We start from the raw sequence: 27,166 nt of genomic DNA on the forward strand, positions 1-27,166 counted from the left end.
CTATAATGTACAGTCGTTCTTTTCCTTTCACGGTTATCCTTCTGGTTCCCACCCATTCTCCATTACAATTTTGTCCCCATTCCTTCTCCAACTATGACCCAAAGGTTGCCTTGAGTTGTACAAAGACAATGTAGCTTCACTACATTTTGGGGGGAAACACCCTTCAGATCCCTTATTGTTTGGGGACACAGAACTCTGGATCCTAGCTATTAAAGAACTCTTCTTTCAGCTTTGACCCTTCTTGCTTTAACAACTTGTTCCTCCATTTCTATTAATCTTGACTCTGCAAATAACTACTTATCAGTTTCTATAATTAATTATTTAGCTAATTAATAGCAGATAGTCTAGAGGCACAGTATCTTGCATTCTAGTAAAATTACTCAGCTTTCAATGTGAAGCATATGTTAATAGGCATTTCCTATTGTTACTATGTAGGTCACAAGATGTAAGCCCCAAAGGAGCGAGATTTGAAAGAAACTGGATTATGGAAAAAAGAAATTCCATAAAAAATGAAACCAACTTTCCAAACTAGTATAGTGCTTTACAATTTTCCCAAGGGTCTTTGTGAAATGACTCCATTGTAAGAAAGGCTAATCAGTTTTCCAGTCACTAAATTGAATGTGTTTCTGTTATGTTGCCTCTTCTAGGAAAGGGGCTCAGGGATATGTGAGGCAGGATAAATACTAAAACACCCCAGATACAATTGTACCATAAAGTTAATGTTCTATGTAATAAAGAATTGAGAGGAACATACAGGAATTGCATATAATTCATTCCTAAAGAAAAGAATAAGCTTAAACACATGTTTAATATTATAAAGCCACAGGCTATTAATTTCAAAAGACTTTGAAATTCTTAGTAATTACACTGCACTTACCTTAATTCTATTCACAAATTACTTAAACTAGCACAGTTTTTTATTTTTAAATTAAAAAAATTTTAATGTTTATTTATTTTTGAGAGAGAGAGACAAAGTGCAAACAGAGGAGGGGCAGAGAGAGAGGAAGACACAGAATCTGAAGCAGGCTCCAGGCTCTTAGCTGTCAGCACAGAGCCCAACGCGGGGCTTGAACCCATGAACTATGAGATCACGACCTGAGCCGAAGTCGGATGCTCAACCGACTGAGCCACCAGCACAGATTAGTTATCAATAAACTGTTACAAGCTAGATAGATGTGTAAATTACACATATTTCTGTTTTAGCAATGAGAGTATGTATAATTATTTTACATCTATCGTACCAAAAAAATATACTTAAAATGTAGTTATAGAAAAGTAGAAAATTGTAGTGGAAAAATAAGCATATATACATCACTACACACTAATCAAATTTATCAACAACAACCTAAATGGCTACCAACAGGTACCTGAAAAGCAAAAATAGCAAAAACCATGAACATCTCCCAACAGTGATGATGTACTCGTAAGGAAATGCCTGAGTCCTGCCGGAGGGTAGTTTCTGTCAGTTGTCTGACAGACTCTGTGCACTTTGGGGAGCTTTTGAAAAATTATGAACTTTGCATGGGAACCAGGTTTATTAGGAGAATAGAAGTAGAGTCTCAAGTAAATTATTTTAAAAAAATTTTTTTAAGTTTATTTTTGAGAGAGAGAGAGAGAGAGAGAGAGAGAGAGAGAGAGCGAGCCCAAGTGGGGGAAGGGCAGAGAGAGAGAGGGAGACACAGAATCTGAAGCAGGCTCCAGGCTCTGAGCTGTGTCAGCACAGAGCCCGACGCGGGGATCGAACCCATGAACCGGGAGATCATGGCCTGAGCTGAAGTTGGATGCTTAACCGAGCCACTCAGGTAGGTGCCCCAAGTAAATTATAATAACACCAGTTTATGATTGTTAATTCACAAATGAGTGAATATGAATTTTAGCAATCTTTAACTCAGTGGGTTACTAATAAGTAATACTTTTGGTCTCCAAATTGAAATGAAAATTTATAGAAGTATGCATTGTTTACTAATGGCAACTGAAGAAATGGCTTTCATTTTTGGATTAGCTTGTGACCGATCAGAAGGCAATGCATCAATAGCCTGTGTCCCCTAGCTGCGCTACCTTCCCCCCTCAAGCCATATACACAGACACTTCCTGCCCACGTGTTTTATGTGCCATGCCTCACAGGTATTATAAGAAGGCAGACGGGAAGAGACACAATTTTCTGATTGACACAGATTCTATCTCTGAATTCAGAGATTAAAAAAATGAGTGAATCATAAAATATCTACCTACCATTTTTATTTCTCAGGAGGTATCTGTTTCATATGCCAAAGCTTAAGTGCTTTTTTTTCCACTTAAAGTCTTCTTTCACTTATCAGTGATTCCACCTAGATAATATCTGCAGTGTTGTTTTCAGCTTTGTGAGGTTTTTTTTTAGGGGGGGAGGGGCTTTGAAAGTATTTTTAGTGTCTTTAAAAGTTACTTCAAATTCTAAAAAAAGTTAGTTTGAATAAAGTACTTATGGTTTTCTTAGTATTACATGTTGCTAATATGTGCAGATTATAGCCTCACATGTTGACCACAACAGATTAATATCCACAAATAGCTTCCAAATATTTTTTTGCAATACAAGTTAATGTATAAAAAATATAATTCTTTTTCCACTGATTTGTGAACTATACTTGTTCTATAGAAGTAGTCCTTAAAAGTAGCATGTAAACAGCAGCTCTATAAATCAAATTGTATGTTCCTATTCAGCAGTGGTTCTAGCAGGGGATTAGGAAGTTTTTCACATTACCTGGGATACTCTTTTAAAATACATCTCACTGGGGGCGCCTGGGTGGTGCAGTCGGTTAAGCGTCCGACTTCAGCCAGGTCACGATCTCGCGGTCCGTGAGTTCGAGCCCCGCGTCAGGCTCTGGGTTGATGGCTCGGAGCCTGGAGCCTGTTTCCGATTCTGTGTCTCCCTCTCTCTCTGCCCCTCCCCCGTTCATGCTCTGTCTCTCTAAAAAAAAACAAAAAAACAAAAAAACAAAAAAAAAAAAAAAAAAAACAACATCTCTCTGGTCAACCCCTTACCAGATGGTGAATATGATTTGAAGCAGAAGAGATGTATATCAAAAAAGGTCTCCCGGGAAATTCTCTTTCTGTTCCCACTACACACACTAAGAACCTCTAACTTAATGACAGCTTCAATTAATTAAAAAGGGGCTCACAGAGTTCCTGGTAAGCACGTCTGTCCCTCTCGTCAGTCCCTGCTTCACAAAACAAGTGGCCAGAGACTCGTCCCTCCTGGAGGCAAGGAGATTCTCCATCTCACATGAGGATTAACTCATCAGGTCTACATTCCATTTGATATCAGTCCCTACACATTCTAACGAACCTGGCTGTCTTCTGAGGGCACAACTTCCTTTGCAAACCTTTCAAGAGGTGTCTGTTTTTTATCTCAAACCCTAGGTAGGCACCCCTCAGCTCCTCATTGTGGACATCCAGATTATCCTTTCTCCTTGCCTCCCCCAGGTCCTCTGAGCTCATGCCATCACACCACAGCATATTCCTTGCTCCCTTTTTTACAGTCCCCATCTCTCTATGACTATTTCTTGTCATTTTCCTTGGAAATTTTAACAGTCGAATAAATGATCCATCTAAAAACCTTGGGTTCTAAGTTCTGACCTCTTCACCTCCTGTGATCTTTTACACCACCTCAATCATCCGCTCCCACAGACAGACCCTAGATCTTGTCATCACCAAAATCTAAACTTCCCCAAATCTCAATTTCAAGCATTCCATATCCTGACTATCACTTCCTATGTTTCCAGCTCATTCCATCTGGTGTCCATACTCTTTTTAAAAATTTTTAAATGTTTGTTTTTTTTATTTAAAAAAAAAATTTTTTTTTTTAACGTTTTATTTATTTTTGAGACAGAGAGAGACAGAGCATGAACGGGGGAGGGGCAGAGAGAGAGGGAAACACAGAATCGGAAACAGGCTCCAGGCTCCGAGCCATCAGCCCAGAGCCTGACCCGGGGCTCGAACTCTCGGACCGCGAGATCGTGACCTGGCTGAAGTCGGACGCTCAACCGACTGCGCCACCCAGGCGCCCCAAATGTTTATTTATTTTTGAGAGAGACAGAGACGGAGCGAGAGCGGGGGAGGTGCAGAGAGGGAGACACAGATTCTGAAGCAGGCTCCAGGCTCCGAGCTGACAGCACACAGCCTGATGCAGGGCTCAAATCCATGACCTGAGCTGAAGTCACTCAACCGAGTGAGCCACCCAGGTGCCTCATGTGCACCTTTCCTTTAAATGAATCTCTCCCTTGCATGTGTCCTCAATTCCCTTGCTCCTCCGTTCCTCCTCATACCAATCCTGCTTAAGTCCAACCCTCCATGAAGCAGCTGGATGTGGCCAGAGGCAAGAGGCACTGCTGAGCCCAATGGTTCCACTTTATGTTCAAGACTCACACCCCAAGGTCCTAAGTGCTGCTTGACAATCCTACTACATGCCACTGGTCAATTTAACCTCTCACTCCCCTAAGCGACTATTTCTTGAAGCCTCTCCTACTTTCCCCCTTTCTCAGCTGGTAACTCTGCTGCTTCTTTTTCAGAGAAAACAAGGGCAATCCAAAGGTACTTTCCATATTCACTTACCGCTTGGTTGGCTCTTCTTCCAGACACCTGTGTGGGTTTAGGTCTCTGCTCAGCTGTCACTTTCCAGAAGGGCCTTCCCTAGTTACTACCAAAAATAGCATTCTTGATTCCCTTATCCAGCTTTATTTTGTTTTGTAGCCTTCATTACACCTGACATATAAATACATTGTCTTTTTTTCAGTCCTCCACACCATTACCCTAGCCTGTAAGCTCTGTGAAAGTGGGGATTTTGTTTGTTTTATGCCTGGAACAAAGTCTGACAAGTATTAAGTGCTTAAAATTACCTCCTGAATGAGTAACAAAATATCCAAATGATTTTTTCTTTCTCAAAGTAGAAACAAGATAGTTTTTGTTATAAAATTACAATATTTAGTTGCCCTTAGAATACTGTAGTTTTTCCTAAAGTTCAATAAGATTCACCCTTGCTGGAGGCATCATGGTACAGAGACAAATACAGTCTTGGGGGTGAGGTTGGGATGGGAGTAGGTGGTGGGAGGGGAGAACATTTGGTTTTTACTATTAGCTCTGTCATTAATTAGTGAAGTCATTTAGAGTGAGTCATTTAACTTCTCATTTGCATCAAGGAATGTGAGAAGAATACGTTTATTTTTATCTAAAGAAAATAGAGCCACCAAATACATAACCAGTAAAAATCACCCACTAAACACACCAAGTTCCTTCTTCCTTCTGAAGTTAATTGATGGGACTTTTATAGTTATAAAATTCCATTCAATGATCTAATAGATCATTAATAGTTTTTATAGTAAATAACCTGTTAGTAAATGAGAGATTTTTTTTCATTAGAATAAAATGACTCTCAAAATTCAAGATGGTAATCTTAACAAATAGGATAGTCACTATGTCATGAAAATTTTCTTGCTATGAATGTATAGGAAAAAAATGCCTAATTTAACTGAGAAAGACAAATTAAGTTATTCCTAGTCAATACTTGTATGTATTTTGAAAGTAACATTGGCTTTTAGAATACAAACAGAATAAGTACTTGGTAATGTCCACAAAGTAATAAAAACGTATTGATTCACAGATATTACTAAATTCAAGTAGTAAATTCAACATATCCTATATGTAAAAGTAACACCAACAACCCTCCCCACACACAAAAAGACACCAAATATTGTCAAGCAAAATATTTTTAATTAGTAGGCTGATCATAAATAAATCCACATAAAAGATTTAACAGAATTACAAAGAGTTTTGTATTTCTTTTGTGGACTCAATTCATCATATGCATTAGTCAACCTCATTCTCTAACTGTGACAAAAGAGTTGTCATCCAACGATGCAGCACAGTTGAAGCAATTCATATTTTGTAGTTACATTTTTACATTTTCTTTACAAATGTAACATTTATGTACATTATATATATTTTTCTATAGTTCATGTACTGAAATGCTATTGTTTTTACAGGGAAAATATTGAATTCATTTAATGAATACAAATCATTCCTTGTTAAAAAGTAATTCATATAAACAAGTAACACGGTACCACTGCCTTTTGGCATCTCTTGTCAGAGTTTCAAGTCCAGAAATGTTATATTAAGTATAGGAAAAAGGGATTTACCTAACTTGACATTAGGACATACCATTCCACATAGCTACATAAATTTGCCAGCTTGCAATGAACAGGGGGCACTGTACTGCTGCACTACTGAAAATGTGTAGAAACCAACTCAAAATATACTTGGTGAAACAGCATCGTCATGACCACTAATTCAGGCTGAAGAAAATCTGTCAAGTTCTTTCTTCCCCTTTACCTTCTGCCAAAGCCTCGGGGTGCTATGCTATGCACTGTGTCTTGTGACAACAAATGCCTTCATTTCAAACAGCCTGTGTGCTTCTCTGACACTCAGAGTACGCTTTACTCAGGCTACGGATCTTTTGCTTCTTACTCAATTTAATTTCACTTCACTTACAAATCTGCTGCTGAATGTGAAGCAAAAATTCATAGTAAGAGAATGCTGCTTCTGTTCGGTCTTCAATCAAATGTTGAAAAAATTCTGTTTTGGCAGGACTCTCATCTCTGAAAAAGAAAAAAGGGTATTTATCTAGAGATGCACATTATTAAAAAGAATAATTATACATTAAAAAAAATCAATACATGGGGACTTTAGGAAAATGGAAGGGATATTTATCAATTAACAGCATTCTTCTACTAGAATACATTTTCATAATATTATTTAAAGTCTGCTTTGCAGACAAGCAATTTCACACAGATTGCACAGGATATGGCAATTTCATAATTGAGTTACAGAAGTACTTACTTTACCACATGAAGAATTGGGCTTAATGGTCTGTTGTCTCTAAGCCAAGTGATAAAGGATCTCGCTCTTTCTGATGAAAGTGTATCTAGCTCTGGAAGATGTGTCTGGTAAAAGTAACATAGTTAGGAAATTATTTCCCTTTCTCACACACTTCAGCAATATTAGAACTAAATCATGATTCGTTCCCCCTACCACCAACCACCAGTACTCTATCCTCAGCCATAAAGCAACAATCAAACGAGTGAAATTGAAATTATTCACAAACCTGTTTATATTCTTTTGGATAAGATAATAAAACATGTTTGATGGTAAGTATATATCACTGGTATTTTACCTGCATATTATATTTTTTCTAAGTCGATAAAACATAAACCATGATTAATATGCCACTGGTATTGTGTTGCAGTTTTATGTTTCATCTAAAGGAAACATGCATTTGAAGGGGGCTATTGCTGATTTCCAAATCTGCTCAACAGTTGTATGTTACATCCTCTTTTTTTTTTTTTTTAAATGTTTTTATTTATTTTTGAGACAGTGAGAGACAGAGCATGAGCAGGGCAGGGGCAGAGAGAGAGGGAGACACAGAATCTGAAGCAGGCTCCAGGCTCTGAGCTGTCAGCACAGAGCCTGACATGGGGCTCAAACTCACAGACTGTGAGATCATGACCTGAGCTGAAGTCGGACACTCAATCGACTGAGGCACCCAGGCGCCCCTGTTACATCCTCTTCTAATAATAGTCATCCTCAGAGAACTGTATGTTTCCTTTAGTCCTTAAAATTTAAGGGCAAGGGGACATCCAGATGGCCAACAAGACACACGAAAAGAGTGCATCATCACCATCAGGGAAATGCAAATTAAAACTACAATGAGAACACCTGTCAGAATGGCTAAAATAAACAACACAAGAAACAACAGGTGTTGGCAAGGATGCCAACCCTCCTGCACTGTTGGTGGGAATGCAAACTGGTGCACTCTCTGTGGAGAACAGTGTGGTGGTTCCTCATAGAGTTAAAAATAGAACTACCCTATGGTCCAGTAGTCACACTACCCATTTACTCAAAGAGTACAAAAACACTAATTTAAAGGGATACAAGCATTCCTATGTTTATAACAGCATTATTCACAATAGCCAAGATATTGAAGCAGCCCAAGTATTCATTGACTGAATGGATAAAGTGGTGTTTATATATATATATATATATATATATATATATATATATATATATATATATATATATATATATATATATATATATATATATATATATATATATATATATATATAATTCAGCCATAAAAAAGAATGAAATCTCACCATCTGCAACAACATGGATGGAGCTCAATGGTTCATTTAGTATAAACTAAGTGAAATAAGCCAGTCAGAAAAAGACAAATACTATTAAGACTTCACTCATATGTGGAATTTAAGAAACAAAATAAACAAGGTAAGGGAAAAAAAAAAAAAAAGAGAGAGAGACCAACCAAGAAACAGACTCTTAACTCTAGAGAACTGATGATTACCAGAAGGGAGGTGGGGTTGGGTTAAACAGGTGATGGGGATTAGGGAGGGCACTTGTCATGATGACACCGAGTGATGTGTGGAAGTGTTAAATCACTAATACTGTACACTTGAAACTAATATAACACTGTATGTTAACTAACAGGAATTAAAATAAAACTTAAAAGAAAATTTAAGGACAAGGAATTCTAAAGAACAGTGTATGCATATTTAAAACTATGTGCGAGATTATTTTTAAAAGACCTAAAAAGTCTATTCTTATATGTTTTCATAAGTATATTTTATAAATTTAATAAATATATTTATATATGTAAGTTATATATATGTTATATGATGAAGTCTTTTCCAAAGCCAAATTAATACTAAACTAAATAACTCAAAGTATAGACTAAAAATTTAAATAGAAAATATTTAAATAGAAAACTTTATTTACTGTTATTGTTTTTAACAATGATTGAAGCTGAACATTGTTTCACATGGCTACTACTACATATTCCCTCCTATAAATTGCCTATTCAAATCTTTTGCCCATTTTTCCTTTCCTTTTTTTTCTGAGGGGACTGGGGTGTCTTTTTCTCAAAGACTTGTAAGAAAACTTTTAATACTGGAGAAATTAGCCCTTTTTCTGTCCTGAGTTAGAGATAACCTTCTGATTTTATTGTTTGTCTTTATTTATTTTACCACATGGAAATGTTTTTTTTTAATGCTCTCAGATTTATTAATCTTTTCCATCACGGACTTACAAAGGCCCTACCCATTTTAATACAATAAAGATTATTTTTCTAGTATTTTTTTCTTTAAATGCAATCTTTACCACCTTCTATTTGTCATGAATTACATCCATTTCTATTTTGTGTCCCTGATATATTTATTGTGCCACTATCACAGTGCTTAAATAACTACAGCTTTGGAAGAAAGTTTACTATTTTATTTAGAACTTATTTTCTAGGAATGCCTGAGTGGCTCAGTAGGTTAAGTGTCCAACTCTTGATTTCGGCTCAGGTCATGACCTTGTGGTTTGTGAGTTTGAGCCCCACGTCAGGCTCAGAGCGGACAGTGCAGAGCCTGCTTGGGATTCTCTCTCTCCTCTGCTCCTCCCCTGCCTGTTCTGTCTCTCAAAATGAATAAATAAACAACAACAACAACTTATTCTTCATATGCTTTTCCCCTCTGCTGACATTATTCCCTCTTCTTAAACTTTTCCTTATTACCTTCATTTGTTGAGTTTTAGAAACGAACTCTGGAATTAATGTGTCAAAATAAAATCAATCAATCAATCAAACAATACCAGAATGTGATAAAAATTACGTTGACTTTAAAGTAGGCCTTTTCGTTAATAAAATAGAGAACTATTTTCAGAATCATATTTCTTTGGTATGGGTTAATATACATCCAGAAAAGGCCCAGTGAAAAAAATTATGTTTATTATCAGCAAAAAAACTTAGAAGTTAAAGTTGTTGGAAAACAATTTGGCAGTTCCTCAAAAAATCAGACATAGGGTTTATCATATGACCCAGCAATTTTATTCCTAGGTATGCACAAGAGAACTGAAAACATATGTTCACACACACACTTGTACATAAATTGTTCACAGTAGCACTACTCACAGTAACTCCAAAAGGAAAACAACCCTAATGTCCATGAATGAATGACTGGATTTAAAAATGTAGCATAACTACACAATTATTATTTAGTCATAAAAAAGAATGAAGTACTTGTGCTTCCTTCCGCAGCACATAAACTAAAAAAAAGAATGAAGTAGTACTCATATGTGCTACAATGGGGATGAACTTTGAAAATATTACGAGAAATGAAAAGAGACGAAACACAGAAGGCCACATCTTATGTGATTCCATTTATATGGAATGTCCAGAACAGGCAAATCTGCAGAGACAGAATGTAGATTGGGGTTGCTAGAGGAAAGCAGGAGAGGAGAATTTGGAATATAGGTTTCCTTTTGGGGTGATGGGAATGCTCTGAAATTAAGGTACTGGTGACTGTTGTACAACACTGTAAATATACTAAAAGCTAATGAGTTGACTTTATGATAATTAAAATGGTGAATTGTATGTGAATTTGATCTCACTGAACATTTTATTTTATTTTTTTTAAATTTTTTTTTTTTTTCAACGTTTATTTATTTTTGGGACAGAGAGAGACAGAGCATGAACGGGGGAGGGTCAGAGAGAGAGGGAGACACAGAATCGGAAACTGGCTCCAGGCTCCGAGCCATCAGCCCAGAGCCTGACGTGGGGCTCCAACTCCTGGACCGCGAGATCGTGACCTGGCTGAAGTCGGACGCTTAACCGACTGCGCCACCCAGGCGCCCCTCACTGAACATTTTAAACAAACAAGCATACAAAAAGTTAAAAGTGTAGAGCACACTGACCATTTTCTGTGGTATTGATGCAAAATTAGGATACCCAAGCACATCCTCTATGAAATTATTGTCACAGCTTTTTCCAATCCAAATGTAAAAAACCTAAAACAAAAAAAAACCCAACAACATATTAAAGCTCCGTACTCAGAAACCTATTATAACTAATTTTCTCAAAATCGTGAGGCATAAAAGAGGTAAAGCGTACCATCTTACAGTAGGAACAAACATAAAAGTAAAAGGAAACTCGTAATTGGTACATTTGGAATCCATATTCAAGAATCTAGAGTGGTTCATGTCTTCTTTGCTTAAATTTCAAGACTTTCCATAAAATATTATTTTATTGCACCATCTTCCTTACTTTTTTCCCCCAATAGGGAGGTAGTGCTTTAGCCAGGATAACTGACTCACTGTATTTCCTATCCACTCTTTCAATTAGTATCTGTGTATTTTAACTAAGGGCTCTCCCTCACCCCTCCTTTCCTGCTCATAAGGTATCGTTTATGAAGCTATCTTGATCATTCTGACACCCTTCACCACCATCTGGCCCAGTGACTTCTCCTGAACTCCTAATCACTAATGGCTTAGACAATGGGGAGAAGTTGAAACTGCTAAGATTCTTGAGGTCCCTTTGAATTTAATGATTCTAGATGCCAGACAGAATTTATCTCTTTACTTCTCTTTATCAAGTATACATAACCCATGACAATAAATAATCCATAATAATAAAATGGTATCTGACTAGAAAAGTCTAAAATAAATTGACTGCTCGTGCCAGGTACCAATTTATTGCTTCTCAGTTCCTAATCCCACCTTTCACTGCCTGACCTACGATAACAGAGCTGGCCTCTGTAAGTGTTTCTGCTTTTGCCACCCAGAACAGTGTTAAACATCATCAGTAGAGGGTGCTTACAGAGCCACAGTCCATAAGGAAAGCACCTTCTCTTGTCAGTTTTTCTGCAGACAATTTTTGAAGAGGTGGTTGAGGTACGACCCTGTCATTAACATGTATCGCACCCTGAGAAAAAAAAAAAAAAAGAGATGAAACGTGAAGGAACTTGTATAACTATCATCACAGTCTGGAACGTAAAGGCTACTACCAGCGTTTTATGAAATACTAAAAAATGACACTTGAGAATTTTCTAAGTTGCAAAAAAATTATTGATAATACATTACCACCCTGGCTATAGAATCAAGACACTCAGATATATTCAAATTACAAAGATAAAAAACATGAATATGTAAAATGATCTATTTCCTTCCCTTCTGGGATCTGGACACATTAAAAGTATGACTATTAAATCTGCTGCAAAGCAAGTTACTTTTTTACATTTTTCTAGTAACAAAATAAAGAAGATTCCAACGAGTAGAGTTTTAACACAAGAAAGAAAAGACACTATAAATTTGCATATTAAAAATAACTATTGGATACCAGATTTGGTTTATAATATAATCAAAATTGCACTTGTATCAGGGGGAACCACACATCAACATAATAAAAGCTATATATGAAAACCCCAAGCTAACATCATACTTAATGGTGAAAAACTGAAAGCTCTTTCCATCCCCTAAGATCAGGAACAAGACAAGGATGTCCACTCTCAGCACTTTCATCAACACAGTATTGGAAGATCCAGCCACAGCAATCAGATGACAACAAAAATGAAAGGCATCCAAATTGGTAAGGAAGAAGTCAAACTTTCATTATGCAGATGACATGATGCAATATACAGAAAACCCTAGAGAATCCACCAAAAAACTACTAGAAATGATAAATGAATTCAGAAAGGTCACAGGACACAAAATCAATATACAGAAATCCACTGCATTTCTATTTACTAATAATGAAGTAGCAAAAAGAGAAATTAAGAAAACAATCCCATTTACAATTGCACCCAAAATAATAAAATACCTAGGAACAAACTTAACCAAGGAGGTGAAAGACTTGTACTCTGAAAACAATAAAACACTGATGAAAGAAATTGAAGATGACACAAACAAATGGAAAGATATTCCATGCTCATGGATTTAGAAAACAAGTATTGTTAAAATGTCCATACCACCCAAAGCAATCTACAGATTTAATGCAATCCCTATCAAAATAGCAGCATTATGTTTCACAGAACTAAAACAAACAATCTTAAAATGCATATAGAACCACAAAAGACCCTGAATAGCCAAAGCAATCTTGAAAAAAAAGAACAAAACTGGAGATATCACAATCCCAGATTTCAAGTTATACTATAAAACTATAGTAATCAAAACAGTATGGCACTGGCACAAAAACAGACACATAGATCAATGGAACGGAATAGAGAGCCTAGAAATAAACTCGTGATTATTTGGCCAATTAACCTTTGACAAAGGAGACAAGAATATGCAACGGGAAAAAGACAGTCTCTTTAACAAATGGTGTTGAGAAAACTAGACAGCTACATGCAAAAGAATGAAACAGGACCACTGTCTTACCCCATACACAAAAATAAACTCGGATTAAAGACCTAAATCTGAGATCTGAAACCATAAAAATCTTAGAAGAGGGCATGTCAGACAGCAATTTCTTGGACATCAGCCACAGCAACATTTTTTCAGATAGGTTTCCTAAGGCAAAGGAAATGAAAGCAAAAATAAACTGTTGGGACCGTGTCAAAATAAAAAGCTTCTGCACAGCAAAGGAAACAATCAACAAACAAAAGACATCCTATTGAATGGGAGAAGATATTTACAAATGACATATCCAATAAGGAGTTAGATCTAAAATACACAAAGAACTTAAAGAACAAAAACCCAAATAATCCAATTAAAAAATGGGCAAGACATGAAAAGACATTTCACCAAAGACACCCAATATGGCCAACAGACACATGAAAAGATGTTCAACATCACTCACCATCAGGGAAATGCAAATCGAAACCACAATGAAATATCACCTCACACATGTCAGATGACCAAAATCAACAACTCAAGAAGTAAGTGTTGGCGAGGATGTGGAGAAAAAGGAACCCTCATACACTATCGGTGGGAATGCAAACTGGTACAGCCATTGTGGAAAACAGTATGGAGGTTCCTCAAAAAGGTAAAAATAGAATTACCATATGATCCAGTAATTCCACTACTGGGTATTTCCCCAAAGAATACAAAAGCACTAATTCAAAAGGATACAAGCATCTCTATGTTTATAGCAGTGTTATTTAAAATAGCCAAAGTATGGAAGCAACCCAAGTATCCATCAACAGATGGATGGATAAAGAAGTGATATATATAAATAATGGAATATTAGTCATAAAAAAGAATGAAATCTTGTCAGTTGCAATAACATGGGTGGATCTAGATGGTATCATGCTAAATGAAGTCAGTCAGAGAAAGACAAATACCCCATGATTTCACTCATATGTGGAATTTAAGAAAACATGAAGAAAAAAAGGAACAAACAAAAAATAGACTATTAACTATGGAGAACTGGTGGTTACCAGAGGGAAGGTGGGGGGAGATGCAGGAAACAGGTGAAGGAGATTAAGGGTACATTTATCATGATGAGCACTGAGTAATGTACAGAATTGTTGGTCCACTATATTGTACACCTGAACCTTATACATAACATTATACTATACATTAATTATACTGGAATTAAAAACAAAACCAAAAATTGCATTCTGATCACATCAGGAACAGTCAGTATCTACCAAATACAAATGGAAATGTCCACTCTACAATTTACTTTGTAATAAATATAACCAAACCCATAAGCTGAATTACTTCCCGTTATTTTTGAAAACTCCATGACCATAGACAGTATCTAATAGTCCTACTGTTCAACCAACTCTACAGCTAGTGTCGTCATTTACTATATTACTACTATAGGGAAAGAGCAGATGTAAAAAATTGTTAGCACCTTACATTAGCAGCCTAGCTGTAGAATCAAGACGCTCAAATATATTTAAAAAATCCTACCTCATCTGTCAATCTGTCTATCCTGTATAAGTTGGGATGAATCATTTTCATTAGATGAACAAGTGGCTGACACTTTATCTGACACATGGCATATACACGATCATCCAGGCGTGTGCTTGTACCAGTTCTAAATGCTTTCTACGAGGAAAAAAAAATACGTATTTTCAAATAAAACAAATACAGACAAACATTAAAACAAGTATATATACCATCATAGTCATGGAAAAAGCATGGCCTTCAAAACAGACCTGGATTAAATTCTCAGCTCTGACATTGAACAGGTAGATAGGTGAGCAAGTTATTAGCTTCTCAAAGCTATACTATTATCATAAGAAAAACAAAAAAATGCTTACCTCTCTAGGGTGTGGTAAGGATTAAATAAGACGATGCATATATAACAGTTATTATAGTGCTTGAGACTTGGAAAGATGTTCGATGGACAGTAAATCCTTTCCTTAGCGTCTTGTTCCAGAAGCACATACATACTAAGAGTGTGCTATAAAAGCATACCATTCTTTAAGTTGCTCCCACATATTATTTTTTTTAATGTTTATTTATTTTTGAGAGAGAGAGAGACACACACACACACCAAGAGCGAGAATGAGCCAGGGAAAGGCAGAGAGAGAGGGAGATACAGAATCCGAAGTAGGCTCCAGGATCCGAGCTGTCAGCACAGAGCCTGATGCGGGGCTTGAACTCCCGAACTGCGAGATCATGACCTGAGCCAAAGTTGGACGCTTAACCAACTGAGCCACCCAGGTGCCCCTTGTTGCTTCCACATATTAAAGAGAGCATATGGTTTCAAACATCCTGTTTTTATGTACTTTCATTTTCCACTGATCTTCTGTTTTTCAAAAATTTTCCAGTGCTAAGCTGCAAAACTGTCTAGTTAAATATGAAAAACCGCAGAAAACCTGGATTTCATTTTTTCATCTTTATGAAATGTAACAGTATAGACAGAGAGCTACCTGTTTAAGAAGGGCCAAAACATAGAGAGGAAACAGCTTGAGGGAGCTGGGTGCTATCAGGGCAGAGTGCTGTAAATTTGAGACCGTTGAGCCGTATGCAGATAAGGAATCCACGACAGCATTCACTAAGGCATCTCTTGCATCTGATAGGCTTGAGGAGATGGATCGATCAACAGCTATAAAGCAATCAAAATGAAAATGTATTTCACCATTAGATTCCAATGAATGCTAGAAGAGATAAAATTTACATGCATTTCTTAAGAAAGCAACACACACTGTTTTCAGGATAGAAAAATACATTTCACCTGCCCCTTCATTTTGCAAGTGTCTACTCATGACACATTTTTTTGTGAAGTAAATGTGAACAATTCTGTCAGTCAGAACAAATCTAGATTGTTTTGGACCTTTTTGTTTTAGTCTCTATACATCTAAAAATGCTTAACTTCTATTGATATTAGGGAATGTGTACCATCCATTTACATCTGAGCAAGAAAGCTCTAGGGATGTTTTCATTTCTCCAGTAGAAGTCACATTTTAAAGTATCATTTTTTTTTTTTTTGCATAAACAATGTTGGGTTCTGCTATCTGAGTCATATCTTGTGATCCTCTAAAATTTTCTTTATTAAAGCATTTCCAGGTCAACAAAAAAAGAGGGCAACTGAACATAGCTTCTCATGCAGACACTTAAGAGCCAGGTATCAGTGTGGAAGTTATTTTCTTCCAAGCACATATTTTATTAAACTAGAGATAGCCTATAGGTATGCCCAAGTATTAAAAATAAAAATTATATTGAATAAAAAAATTATATTGAAAAACAATCAGTTATAACATACTGAATTTGAAATACAAATAAAATAATAAAATATTGGGACACTTTAATATATGGTATTATAATTTTTCCCAAAATGGATAATAATGACTACTTTTCTCTAGGACTACATGAAAAATAAGATTCACTTCATGTCAAAAAGGAAAATTCACTGAAAACAACACTCCCAGTGTTATATTAATTCCCCAAAAGACTTTTTTTTTTTTTAACTTACATATAACAATATTTGTTCTTTTGGGTATAATTCTATGGTGATTATATGTCAAATGCACAGCTATGTAATCAATATCACAATCAAAATACACCACAGTTCCATTACCCCAAAAATATCCAGTGGTGCTGGCCCCCTGTAGTAAAATCTTCCCACTATCCTTAACCCTGATAATCACTGATCTGTTCTTCACCCCTGGAATTTTCCCTTTTCCAGAATGTCATATGAGTGTGTCTACAGCTGTCTCCTTTTGAAGCTCGCTCCCTTCCATTTAGCATGATGCCTCTGAGAGTCATCCATGTCTATTCACGTATCAACAATTCATTTCTTTTTATCACTGAGTTACAGTTAATGGTACGGATATACCGTAGTTTGTTCAAACATTCATCAACTGAAGGACATTTGGGTTGTTACCAGTTTTTAGTGATTATGAATCCCCCAGAAGGTTTTAAACTAAAGAGTTAATAAGAAATATAAGAACAGTCCAATTCACACTTCTGTAAGTGAAGATGTAAAACATATACACTTTCTTTTTAAAAAAAAATTTTTTTTCAACGTTTTTTATTTATTTTGGGGACAGAGAGAGACAGAGCATGAACAGGGGAGGGGCAGAGAGAGAGGGAGACACAGAATCGGAAACAGGCTCCAGGCTCCGAGCCATCAGCCCAGAGCCTGACGCGGGGCTCGAACTCACGGACCGCGAGATCGTGACCTGGCTGAAGTCAGACGCTTAACCGACTGCGCCACCCAGGCGCCCCAAAACATATACCCTTTCTAAGTAAGTAATTTCTAGGGTAAAAAACGTCCAGGTTTCAGCTTTTAGGACAGAAGAATCCAAGTCGTCCACGTTCTTACTCACCCATGTTTGCCAGAAGGCAGATGGCAGCCTGTACGTCCACTCCCGCATACACATCTGCTAGTGAACTCACTACTGGCAAACAGAGCGTGTGCACTCTAATTCTCCGTTCGCCTATAGGAAATGATGAAATAATGTCAAAACACACTAGACCAAGACAGAAATAAAGCAGACAGGTCAAAACAGTATTCAGGTTACTATTGACTGAATTAAACCAACAGGATTCTGAAATGTAAAAACAAAGTCTACACGTAATGGGTTTTAAAGAAAATCAAACACTCCCCATATTTATAGATTGTGATATATATTTTGTATACAGTTGAACATTAGGTTCTGGCTTTTATTTTTAAATTTTTTATTATTTTTAATTTTTTGAGAGAGAGAGAGAGAGAGAGAGAGAGAGAGAGAGAGAGAGCGTGCGCACAAGCTGTGGAGGGGGACAGAGAATTTTAGGCAGGCTCCACACTCAGTGCAGAGCCTGACACGGGGCTCGATCCCACGACCCTGGGATCATGACCTGAGTGGAAATCAAGAGTTGGACATTCAACCAACTGAGCCACCCAGGTGCCTCCTGGTTTTCAGTTTAATATCAATCATCGTAAATTATATACAGCATAGTAAAATGTCGGAAAACCTGACTGTCAAGTAACTAACGTGGGTCTTACATGATATACAGATTTATTTATTTTATGGGGCAAAAAATAATGCTAAGGATGACATAGCTGGATTTAGCATGAGTTTACCAGACACATATGATACTGAGAATCCATGACTTCCACGAGTCAAAAATATTAAATATTAGATATTAAAAGGGCACCTGGGTGGCTCAGCTGGTTGAGTGTCTGATTCTTGATTTAGGCTCAGGTCATGATCCCAGGGTTCTGGGATTAAGCCCTGCACTGGGCTCTGCACGGAGCGTGGAGCCTGCTTGGGATTTTCTCCCCTGCTTATGTGCTCGCTCTCTCCCTTAATAAAACAAAACAAAACAAAACAACAACAACAACAACAACAACAACAAAATGATATTAAAGATTCAAAATGAGTTAAAAAAAACCAGAGAACACATATTTGATTAACTAATGCAGATTCCATTTATCTCCCACTGTACATTCATTCTTTCTCCCCATTTCCACCAGGATGTAAAAGGAGGGGGAAATTACGGCTGATTATATTTCATATCTATTAACATTACCTTTGCTTGATGTATATAACAAAGCTGTCTGAAAGCACACTAAAGAAGTATCTGTCAAATTTTCTTCGATTGACAGCTGTACTGCAAATCCAGCATCAGGATTGATGTTGGCAAGGGATAACAAATCAGTGGAACGGACAAAGAAGTTTCCGTGAAAAGTGTGCATTGAAAGACCTAAGGAAGAGAAAACTTGTTATAAAAGATAAAGCGACAGAAGTACCTTTACCTCAGGCTAAAGCTACTTTTTAAAGTAAAAACTGTCTCTGATTTTGAATTTTTTTTTTTTTAGTAGCCTCCATGCTGGAGGCATGGAGCCCAATGCGGGGCTTGAACTCAAGACTCCGAGATCAAGAGTCAGATGCTTACCTGACTGAGCCATTCAGGTGCCCCTGTGATTCTAAATCAAAAGGGTTAGGATTAGGGTGTTAGTAGAGGTTCTAAAATACCAATTCAAAACTAACAAACAATGCATGTTATATAAAAGAGACAGTATACATTTAACTTGTATTGATAACTAATCTTATATTTTCTCATACATGATTTGAAGTCAGACAAAGATCTAATATACAAAATGAAACTAATGACGGTTACTATATAACTCATTTAAGAATTAAAATTGGGGGGGGGGGGGGAGGGCGCCCGGGTGGCTCAGTCTGTTTAGGGTCTGACTTTTGCTCAGGTCATGATCTCACAGTCTGTGGGTTTGAGCCCCACATTGGGCTCTGTGCTGACAGCTTAGAGCCTGGAGCCTTCTTTGGATTCTGTGTCTCCCTCTTTCTCTGCCCCTCCCCGGCTTATGCTCTGTCTCTCTCTCTCTTTCAAAAATAAACATTAAAAAAAAATTTTTTTTAATTAAAATTAGGGATGAGAATCCCTCCAGCAAACATTCACATAAAACTGAGGTAATGCAAACTGAAGACTAACTGAACGATTATGAAGGCAAAGATCATTCATCAAACAATTTTCACTTATGATCTTCCCTACTCCTCTAATTCTCCTTCTAAAATCACCTCCAGTATGGCTTTTTCTTAGGTTCTTCCTAATAAAGCAAACATTATTTTTTCTCATTTATTCAAATTACTTAAGAAATTAGGCAATGATTATTCAAGAACTATATACATTTAAAACAGTTTGTAGCTGACTGGTTCAAGCAGGGAGTCCTGAATGATGAAGAATCATTATAGGTAGTCAAAGTAATTTTGACAAAAGTACATAACATAAAGCATGATTTTTGTAATTTCATACCTTTAGTACACCTTATTCTCATAACAGCTTCAAACCCAATTTTTCTTGTGAGATACCGTTTCAGGTCTTTCTGTAACTTTTCTGCTTGTGAAGGATTGTGAGTATAGTGGAAAGATGGATAATAATAGATGCACCCTGCAGAATACTTGGACATGCAAGCTTTAGAGAGAAATATAAAAAATATTAGCTACAGAAACAATGATATCCTATAATAATATCCAGAAATATCTTACTTGCCCAACAATAGTACAGATTTTTATATCATGAAAAAAATCTAAGTCTTAAGGAAGAAGCCTAAGCTGTCAAAGTAAGAAAATACAAATCTGCGAAAACACAAATATTTGTAAAATATCTGGATAGGGTTTATTGTTGAGCAGAATGGCAAAGAATTAGATTTTAAAAACAAACAGTAATAGCATTTTAGATTTGTATAGTGCTGTACAGTTACTGGTAATTTTCATAGATATCATCTATCTAATTCACATGCTTTTTATCCCCAAACAGAGAACGCTTACTAAAGAGTTTAGATTTGACTATATGCTAAAAATGTTTATGTAAACAGATGAACATGGAATCTCCTTACCTAGAGAAGCAAGATCAGAATACTGTGAACTTAAAAGGAACAGATCCACTGCAGTCTGCTGCCCTGAGCAATCTAAAGCCAGTTTCTTATAAAAATCCGTTGCAGGGCCAAGATGCTGTACAACCTAAGTCAACAGGCCATAAAGAAAGAGCTGGAAGCCTTGCGCTATGCACACATTTCTACATCTCTTACAGTAATGAAGATGATACTTTGTCCTCCTATCAAACTAAGTAAGTTTTTGAAACATCTAGGTAGTTGGCGTAGATCCTACAAGACTAATTGTTAACATTTATAAAGCACTAATAAAGGACTGTTCGAGAGGTTTTAAATAAATTAAAGTTACCTACATTTTACAGGTGAGGAAACTGAGGCAAAAAATGATTAAGTAACAACCAATTACGTGTTTACTGAGTGGCGGACGCTGGAATATAAAACTGAGAAGTCTGGCTCTGGCTCCAGAGTGAGTGCTGTTAACCATTACTGTGTACTGTTACATGACAATGTGACGGAATCAAAGACTGATGAAGGTTTTTCCTATTGGCATGAGGACACTTGAGCTGAGAAGGTGGCGCTGGTGAAGAGTTAAAAATGCAAGAGTCAGACTCCAATTCTTAACTCCTATGCTACACTGCATAACAAAATATTTCAATCCTCTTAATTATAATGTATGATTACTATATTAGAGTTTACTCAGACATGAAGAAATATGTATATCAGAACAGGTATTTAAGCTTCTGAGTCCCAGGAAATAGAGTATTTCTAAAAGTTAAATGAGATAAATAAAACAAAACTGCACTGGAGACTTCAGTAACACATAACACCTTCCTCTGTTCAAAACCCCTCAGTATTCTATGATGGATTGCAATAGATCAATGAACTGATGCTAGCTGTACTTGATGAGTTTAAAAAATACACTTGCCCTAATTTATTTTAAAATTAGATTTTTTTCTGAAAAACAACTTAAAAAATGCAGTGTCTGGGATGCCTGGGGGGCTCAGTTGGTTAAGTGCCCAACTCTTGATCTCAGAATTGTGAGTTTAAAACTTGCTTTGGTCTCCACATTGGGCATGAAGCCTACTTAAAACAAAAACAAAAAACCTTCCTAATAATACAGTTTCTATAATAAGTAAAATATGGCACTATTTTTCTCTAGCAAATTGATGAAGAATAAAAAAAACAGTAAAAATAATGGCTAGAAGATTTGAGAGTCCTTAAGGATGCAGTTGATTAAAAGAAAGAAAGAAAGAAAGAAAGAAAGAAAGAAAGAAAGAAAAGAAAAGAAAAAACCCAAGCAAGTAAAACACTTTAATAACTTAAGTTTGACCCAATAATTTCGCTTCTAGGAATTTTTCCTAAGGAAAAACTAAATATGTGGCTAAATGTTTATGGCATTATTAAAACTGTTTAGTTCAGACTCACAATTAGTTGTAATAGTATTCCCTTGAGGTCACATAAAACTTACACACAGCACAAAAATGATTATTCTAGCTCATTTATTATTTGAAACAAGGGATTAAAATATTCTGACCAAATCTTCATGTAAAACCCAAGTAATATTCAGTCTCATAGTTTTTGTTTTTTGTTTTTCTTTAATAGAGAAAATACTGGAGACAACTGTTCAGTAGCTAGGAGGCAACTAATTAAATCGAGTACTTTCATATTTACTAAAAGATATTCTTTATTTTTGAAAGTTTATTTATGTTTTTTAGTAATCTTTACCTTCAAAGTGGGGCTTGAACTCACGACCCTGAGATCAAGAGTTGCATGTTCTTCTGACTGAGACAGCCAGGTGCCTCTAAAAAATATTTTTTAAAGATAATTTTCAGGGGCACCTGGGTGGCTCAGTTGTAAGCTTCTGACTTCAGCTCAGGTCATTATCTCAAGGTTCGTGAGTTTGAGCCCCGTGTCGGGCTCTGTGCTGACAGCTCAGAGCCTGGAGCCTGCTTTGGATTCTGTGTCCCCCTCTCTTTCCACACCACTCCTGCTTGTGCTCTCTCTCTCTCTCAAAAATAAATAACATTAAAAAAAAATTAAGACAATTTTCAGGACCTCAGAAAATGCTCACAATGTACTCTTCAATGAAAAAAAGTCAGTTAAAACATACTATATACATATGATGCCTGATTATGCATATTTGTATGTGTTTATATAAACATTATTATCTTTTTTTTTTTTTTTAAAGATTTTAAGTTATCTCTACACCCAACATGGGACTCAAACTCAAGACCCCAAGATCAGGAGTTACATGTTCTTCAACCAAGCCAGTGAGGCACCCCTAAATGCTATTATCTTGATAGTAAAGATTATTGATGGTTTATTCTTGTTATACAATGGTTTGTATTATCTTTATAATTAAAATGTTTATGGGGGCTCCTGGGTGGCTCAGTCGGTTAAGCGTCCGACTTCAGCCTAGGTCATGATCTCGCCGTTCCCGAGTTGGAGCCCCGCATCGGGCTCTGTGCTGATAGCTCAGAGCCTGGAGCCTGTTTCAGATTCTGTTTCTCCTGCTCTCTCTCTGCCCCTTCCCCACTGACACTCTCTCTCAAAATAAACATTAAAAAAATTTTTTTAAATGTTTATTAGTATGAACGTGTTAAATTGTAATATCTCAGATTTAGTATTATCAGTTGTATAACAGAAAAGAGAACTGCAGCCAGAAAATCAAGTCACACCTTCACCATTAGTTACTTAACCTTTGGCAAATTTAATCTATTTTCCTCATCTGTAAAATGAAAGGATTAGAGTAAGTTATTTTTAAATTTCTATGACTTGCAAAGAAAGTAATACAAAGAACACAAAATGATACATTTTCTCACCAGATTTTTACTATCAATGAAGTAAAAAAGCAGAATAACGAACAAATAATTACACGGGCTACGGAGGTACAAAACAAAATCTTAAACATGACAGAGAAACCAAATCTAAAATACCTTTGTGCTTGATCTCTGATTAGGATCTTCTCTGGACTGCAGAAGTCCTGCACCCAAGGAAGGTAACTGTGTCTGAAATACAGACACACGGCCACCTGTTGGAGACATTAATTTAAAGGCAGCCTGAAGCGCAGGACCAAGGGCACTGTGTGTTTCTCTTGTATTGGTGAACATATTTGGTAATGCATTCAATAAGTCTTTTATAAGCTGGGAAAACAAAGATTAAAAGTTGAATTACTCAGAGGGCAAGGCAATTTTCTTCTTTAAAACATTCTGGAGTATAATATATACCACTGTATCTTAGGGGATATAAACCGAGGAGTCAATAAGTATGCTACCTACATTGTCTATGCAATATTAATATACTAAGTAAACAAATGTTAAAGATTTTAGTAAACAGTTAAAATAACAGAAATATTTTCATACTTTAAGAGAAAAGTCAATCTCACCTCTTTACTTTCATATAGATTCACAAGTAAGCTATCCGGTGTAGGTAGAAAAACATCTAAAGGGAAAACATATATTTTAATCAATAGATAAATCAAGTCAAAAGAATATCATAAATTTAAAAATCTTAGTTTTTAATAGGCCGTATATATAATGGGAACCATGATACTGCTTTATTAAATATATATTATACATATGTGTGTGCACACATAAGTACACACACAGACATAGAAAACTTAGAATGAAATATGTTCCAGAAAACAAACTATATCTCTCTAGAGAGAGAGAAGAGAGGAGAGAGAGGAGAGAGAGGAGAGAGAGAAGAGAGGAGAGAGGGAGAGGGAGAAGGACAGAGAGAGAGAGAGAGAGAGAGAGAAAGCATGAATTGGGGAGTGGGGCAGAGGGAGAGAGAAAGAATCTAAACAGGCTCCATGCTCAGCACAAAGCCTGATATGGGGCTGGATCCCACAACCCTGGAATCATGACCTGAGCCAAAATCAAGAGTTGGACGCTCAACCAACTGAGCCACCCAGGCACCTCGCCGGGAAACTGTTTTTAAAGTATCAAAGTGCACCAAATTATCCTTACAGCACTATGACAGGATGTATTGTCAAATACAGTAGCCTCAATTCCAAAATCTATAGTCACAAAGACTTCTATTCACTGCTTACCATCTATATCAGACACAATCAACATTTGAGGTTGTGATAATCCTTCTTGTAAATTGTAGAAATGAATAGTGCTGTCGAAGGTCATGAACCCTATTCTTGTTCGTGAATCTCCAGGAAGCCTAAGTATAAAAATGATAATTTTAAATTCAAAGTGTTTAGTAACATATTTTATTAAAAAAAATAATTAAATAGTAAACAAAGTCTAAGAATAATTACACATGCTTTTTCATAGAGGAAAGTTATTCCTCTCTAAACCAACATACATCAGTAAAGAGCAAAGATGAAACATCCCATTTTCAGATGAAACCAACGTGTTTAGAGCTAATACTCAAGAAAACTGAACCATGTTCAAATAATAAACCAAAACTAAAAATGAAATGATTAAAAAAATCAAAGATTTCTTACTAACTTTCCTCTAGCACACACTCCTTTAACTAAACATTTACTCATATTTTCAGTTCCAATGCTACAAAAAGAGTGTATGTAGCTCAAACTGTTTAAGGGCAGATGACAAATGAGTACTTTCCAAGAAAAGACAATGTAATTAATGTAAACCAGATTTTATTTTTTAATTCTATTTTATTTATTTATTTATTTATTTTTATATTTATTTAGTTTTGAGAAACAGTGAGACAAAGCGTGAGCGGGGGAGGGGCAGAGACAGGAGGAGACACAGAATCTGAAGCAGGCTCCAGGCTCTGAGAAAGCGGTCAGCACAGAGCCTGATGCGGGGCTCGAACCCATGAACTGTGAGATCATGACCTGAGCTGAAGTCGGACGCTCAACCGACTGAGCCACCCAGGCGCCCCTGTAAATCAGATTTTAATGTGGAAAGTTTTAAATAAAAATCACATTTAAGAACATCAAGACATTTTATCTATTATCAGTCCTTTAAAAGTTTTCTGCAAGAACTCAGTATTCAAGAGTCAATGCCATGGCAAAAAAAAACAATAAATGACCATTTCTTTGCCCGTCAGGTTCTCCTTATTGATAAAATGGATGCTTCATCTTACAAAAATATTTTTTAAGTACCACTATGTTAAATGCTGTTATATAATTTATTGTTTTAGCAATGCTTTTAAAATATTTTTGAGTATCACAGGATGCCAAAACAGTGTACATCAAAAACAAGAAACATTATTACTGTTATGCATTATTGATCAGGCCAGTCAGATAGTCTGCAAAGTCAAAGAAAATTTCAGAAAACAATGCACCAACTTATGTGGGTGTTTAGCTTACCAATACTCGTCAAGATTTATGATGTTTCTACAGATGATTCTTTACTCCTCTGAAATTTCTAAGGTCATGGAGTGTTAGGGCTGTTTGTTACCGATTAGAATGGAGACTCCCTATCTACTCTACTCCAAGCTCAAAATTCAGAGTTGAGATGCAATTGCTCCATATCAAATGGCTTTTTCTCCAAGTTATATCCATAGCTCTTTCCAAAAACATGTTATCTTCTTTTTTTACTTTCCTAATGCTATTTTCTGCTTAATAATAAAAAAAAAATATGTGTGTGTGTGTGTGTGTGTGTGTGTGTGTGTATATATATTTGTATGTTATGTTTTAAATAATTTGCCATTCCCAATTTTATCCTTTTGGTTTGGCATGGTCTATTTAACTTACAAATAGTCATGCACTGGACAGGCTTCATACTTTTTCAGCAAGCTGACTCTTCAGCTTTAAAACTATTTCTTTGCAGTCTTCCATTGCTACTCACTGCTGAAACTACACCCGAATTAATAAGTACTTGTGCCTAAAAACAGGGCAAATGCTTCAATCAAGGATGAAATTATGAAAACTCTAAGTTACTAAAAGAAACTAAAAGCAAAGCATTTAAAGTTTCTGGGTATTTTTATCTCAACGTTATCCACTAGTCATAGGCCCAGATCAGTGGTATGTAGACTATGGTAACAGAGCAAGGATTCTCAGACTTAAATGGAAGGTGGGAGAGAACCTTCTGAAATCACCAGGAGTACTTCTGACGAAGTATTTATATATAACCACCCCTACTCCTCTACACATGGCAAGAACCAATGCAGGTGTGAGCCACTCTTACTAATAACCTTAAGTCATATATCCTGTAGGTTTGGGGAGTAAAAAAAGAAATGTACAAACTACTTTGTTTTCCAGAGATTTGGAAGGTCCATTTTTGAAGCTAGTTGAGGGTCTCCTTCATGACCAATACTAGGCAGGATTTAGAGCCAATATCCTATACGCTGTTTCTAATTGCACAATACAGCTCATTTCTAATGTGTCAAAATGAAGAGCTCAGTTTCTGGCTTCCTGAAATATTCAGCACAAAATCAATTCCTTCTTCCCTTTTGTCTGGCTCATTTTCTCATTAGGACATTTGAAACTCATGAAAAACTCCTTGCTCAGGCAAAAATTACAGCTAGATTTCTCTCATCTGGATCCTTGATATCCTGGTCAGTGTTCAGATCTGTCAAGTCAGAGGAACAGTTAGATGAGATCTAAATTCCTTAGCAAGTATTAAACATTTACAATTTTATGATTTG

At 36.3% G+C, this 27,166-nt stretch overlaps 1 protein-coding gene across 5 annotated transcripts in view; it reads right to left on the reverse strand.

Annotated features, from left to right (window-relative positions):
* Positions 1 to 5,722: 5,722 nt before the first annotated feature.
* SEC24B (SEC24 homolog B, COPII coat complex component) overlaps positions 5,723 to 27,166 on the reverse strand; it is a 99,037-nt gene continuing 77,593 nt past the window's right edge. For 4 of the 5 annotated variants that reach the window (XM_047855612.1, XM_047855614.1, XM_047855613.1 and 1 more), the window contains 13 exons: positions 24,648 to 24,766; positions 23,979 to 24,034; positions 23,530 to 23,736; positions 20,600 to 20,723; positions 20,017 to 20,175; positions 18,772 to 18,945; positions 17,583 to 17,693; positions 15,684 to 15,859; positions 14,716 to 14,853; positions 11,678 to 11,782; positions 10,777 to 10,869; positions 6,868 to 6,971; positions 5,723 to 6,626 (listed from right to left, as the gene is read on the reverse strand). In XM_047855612.1, coding sequence (XP_047711568.1) covers positions 6,512 to 6,626; positions 6,868 to 6,971; positions 10,777 to 10,869; positions 11,678 to 11,782; positions 14,716 to 14,853; positions 15,684 to 15,859; positions 17,583 to 17,693; positions 18,772 to 18,945; positions 20,017 to 20,175; positions 20,600 to 20,723; positions 23,530 to 23,736; positions 23,979 to 24,034; positions 24,648 to 24,766 — 1,681 coding nt within the window. In that variant the 3' untranslated portion in view covers positions 5,723 to 6,511. Of the gene's footprint in view, positions 6,627 to 6,867; positions 6,972 to 10,776; positions 10,870 to 11,675; positions 11,783 to 14,715; positions 14,854 to 15,683; positions 15,860 to 17,582; positions 17,694 to 18,771; positions 18,946 to 20,016; positions 20,176 to 20,599; positions 20,724 to 23,529; positions 23,737 to 23,978; positions 24,035 to 24,647; positions 24,767 to 27,166 lie in introns of those variants that run through there. The other variant, XR_007151515.1, reaches the window with a different exon arrangement.

Source organism: Prionailurus viverrinus, chromosome B1 (assembly GCF_022837055.1).
Source record: "Prionailurus viverrinus isolate Anna chromosome B1, UM_Priviv_1.0, whole genome shotgun sequence".
NCBI classification, from domain to species: domain Eukaryota; kingdom Metazoa; phylum Chordata; class Mammalia; order Carnivora; family Felidae; genus Prionailurus; species Prionailurus viverrinus.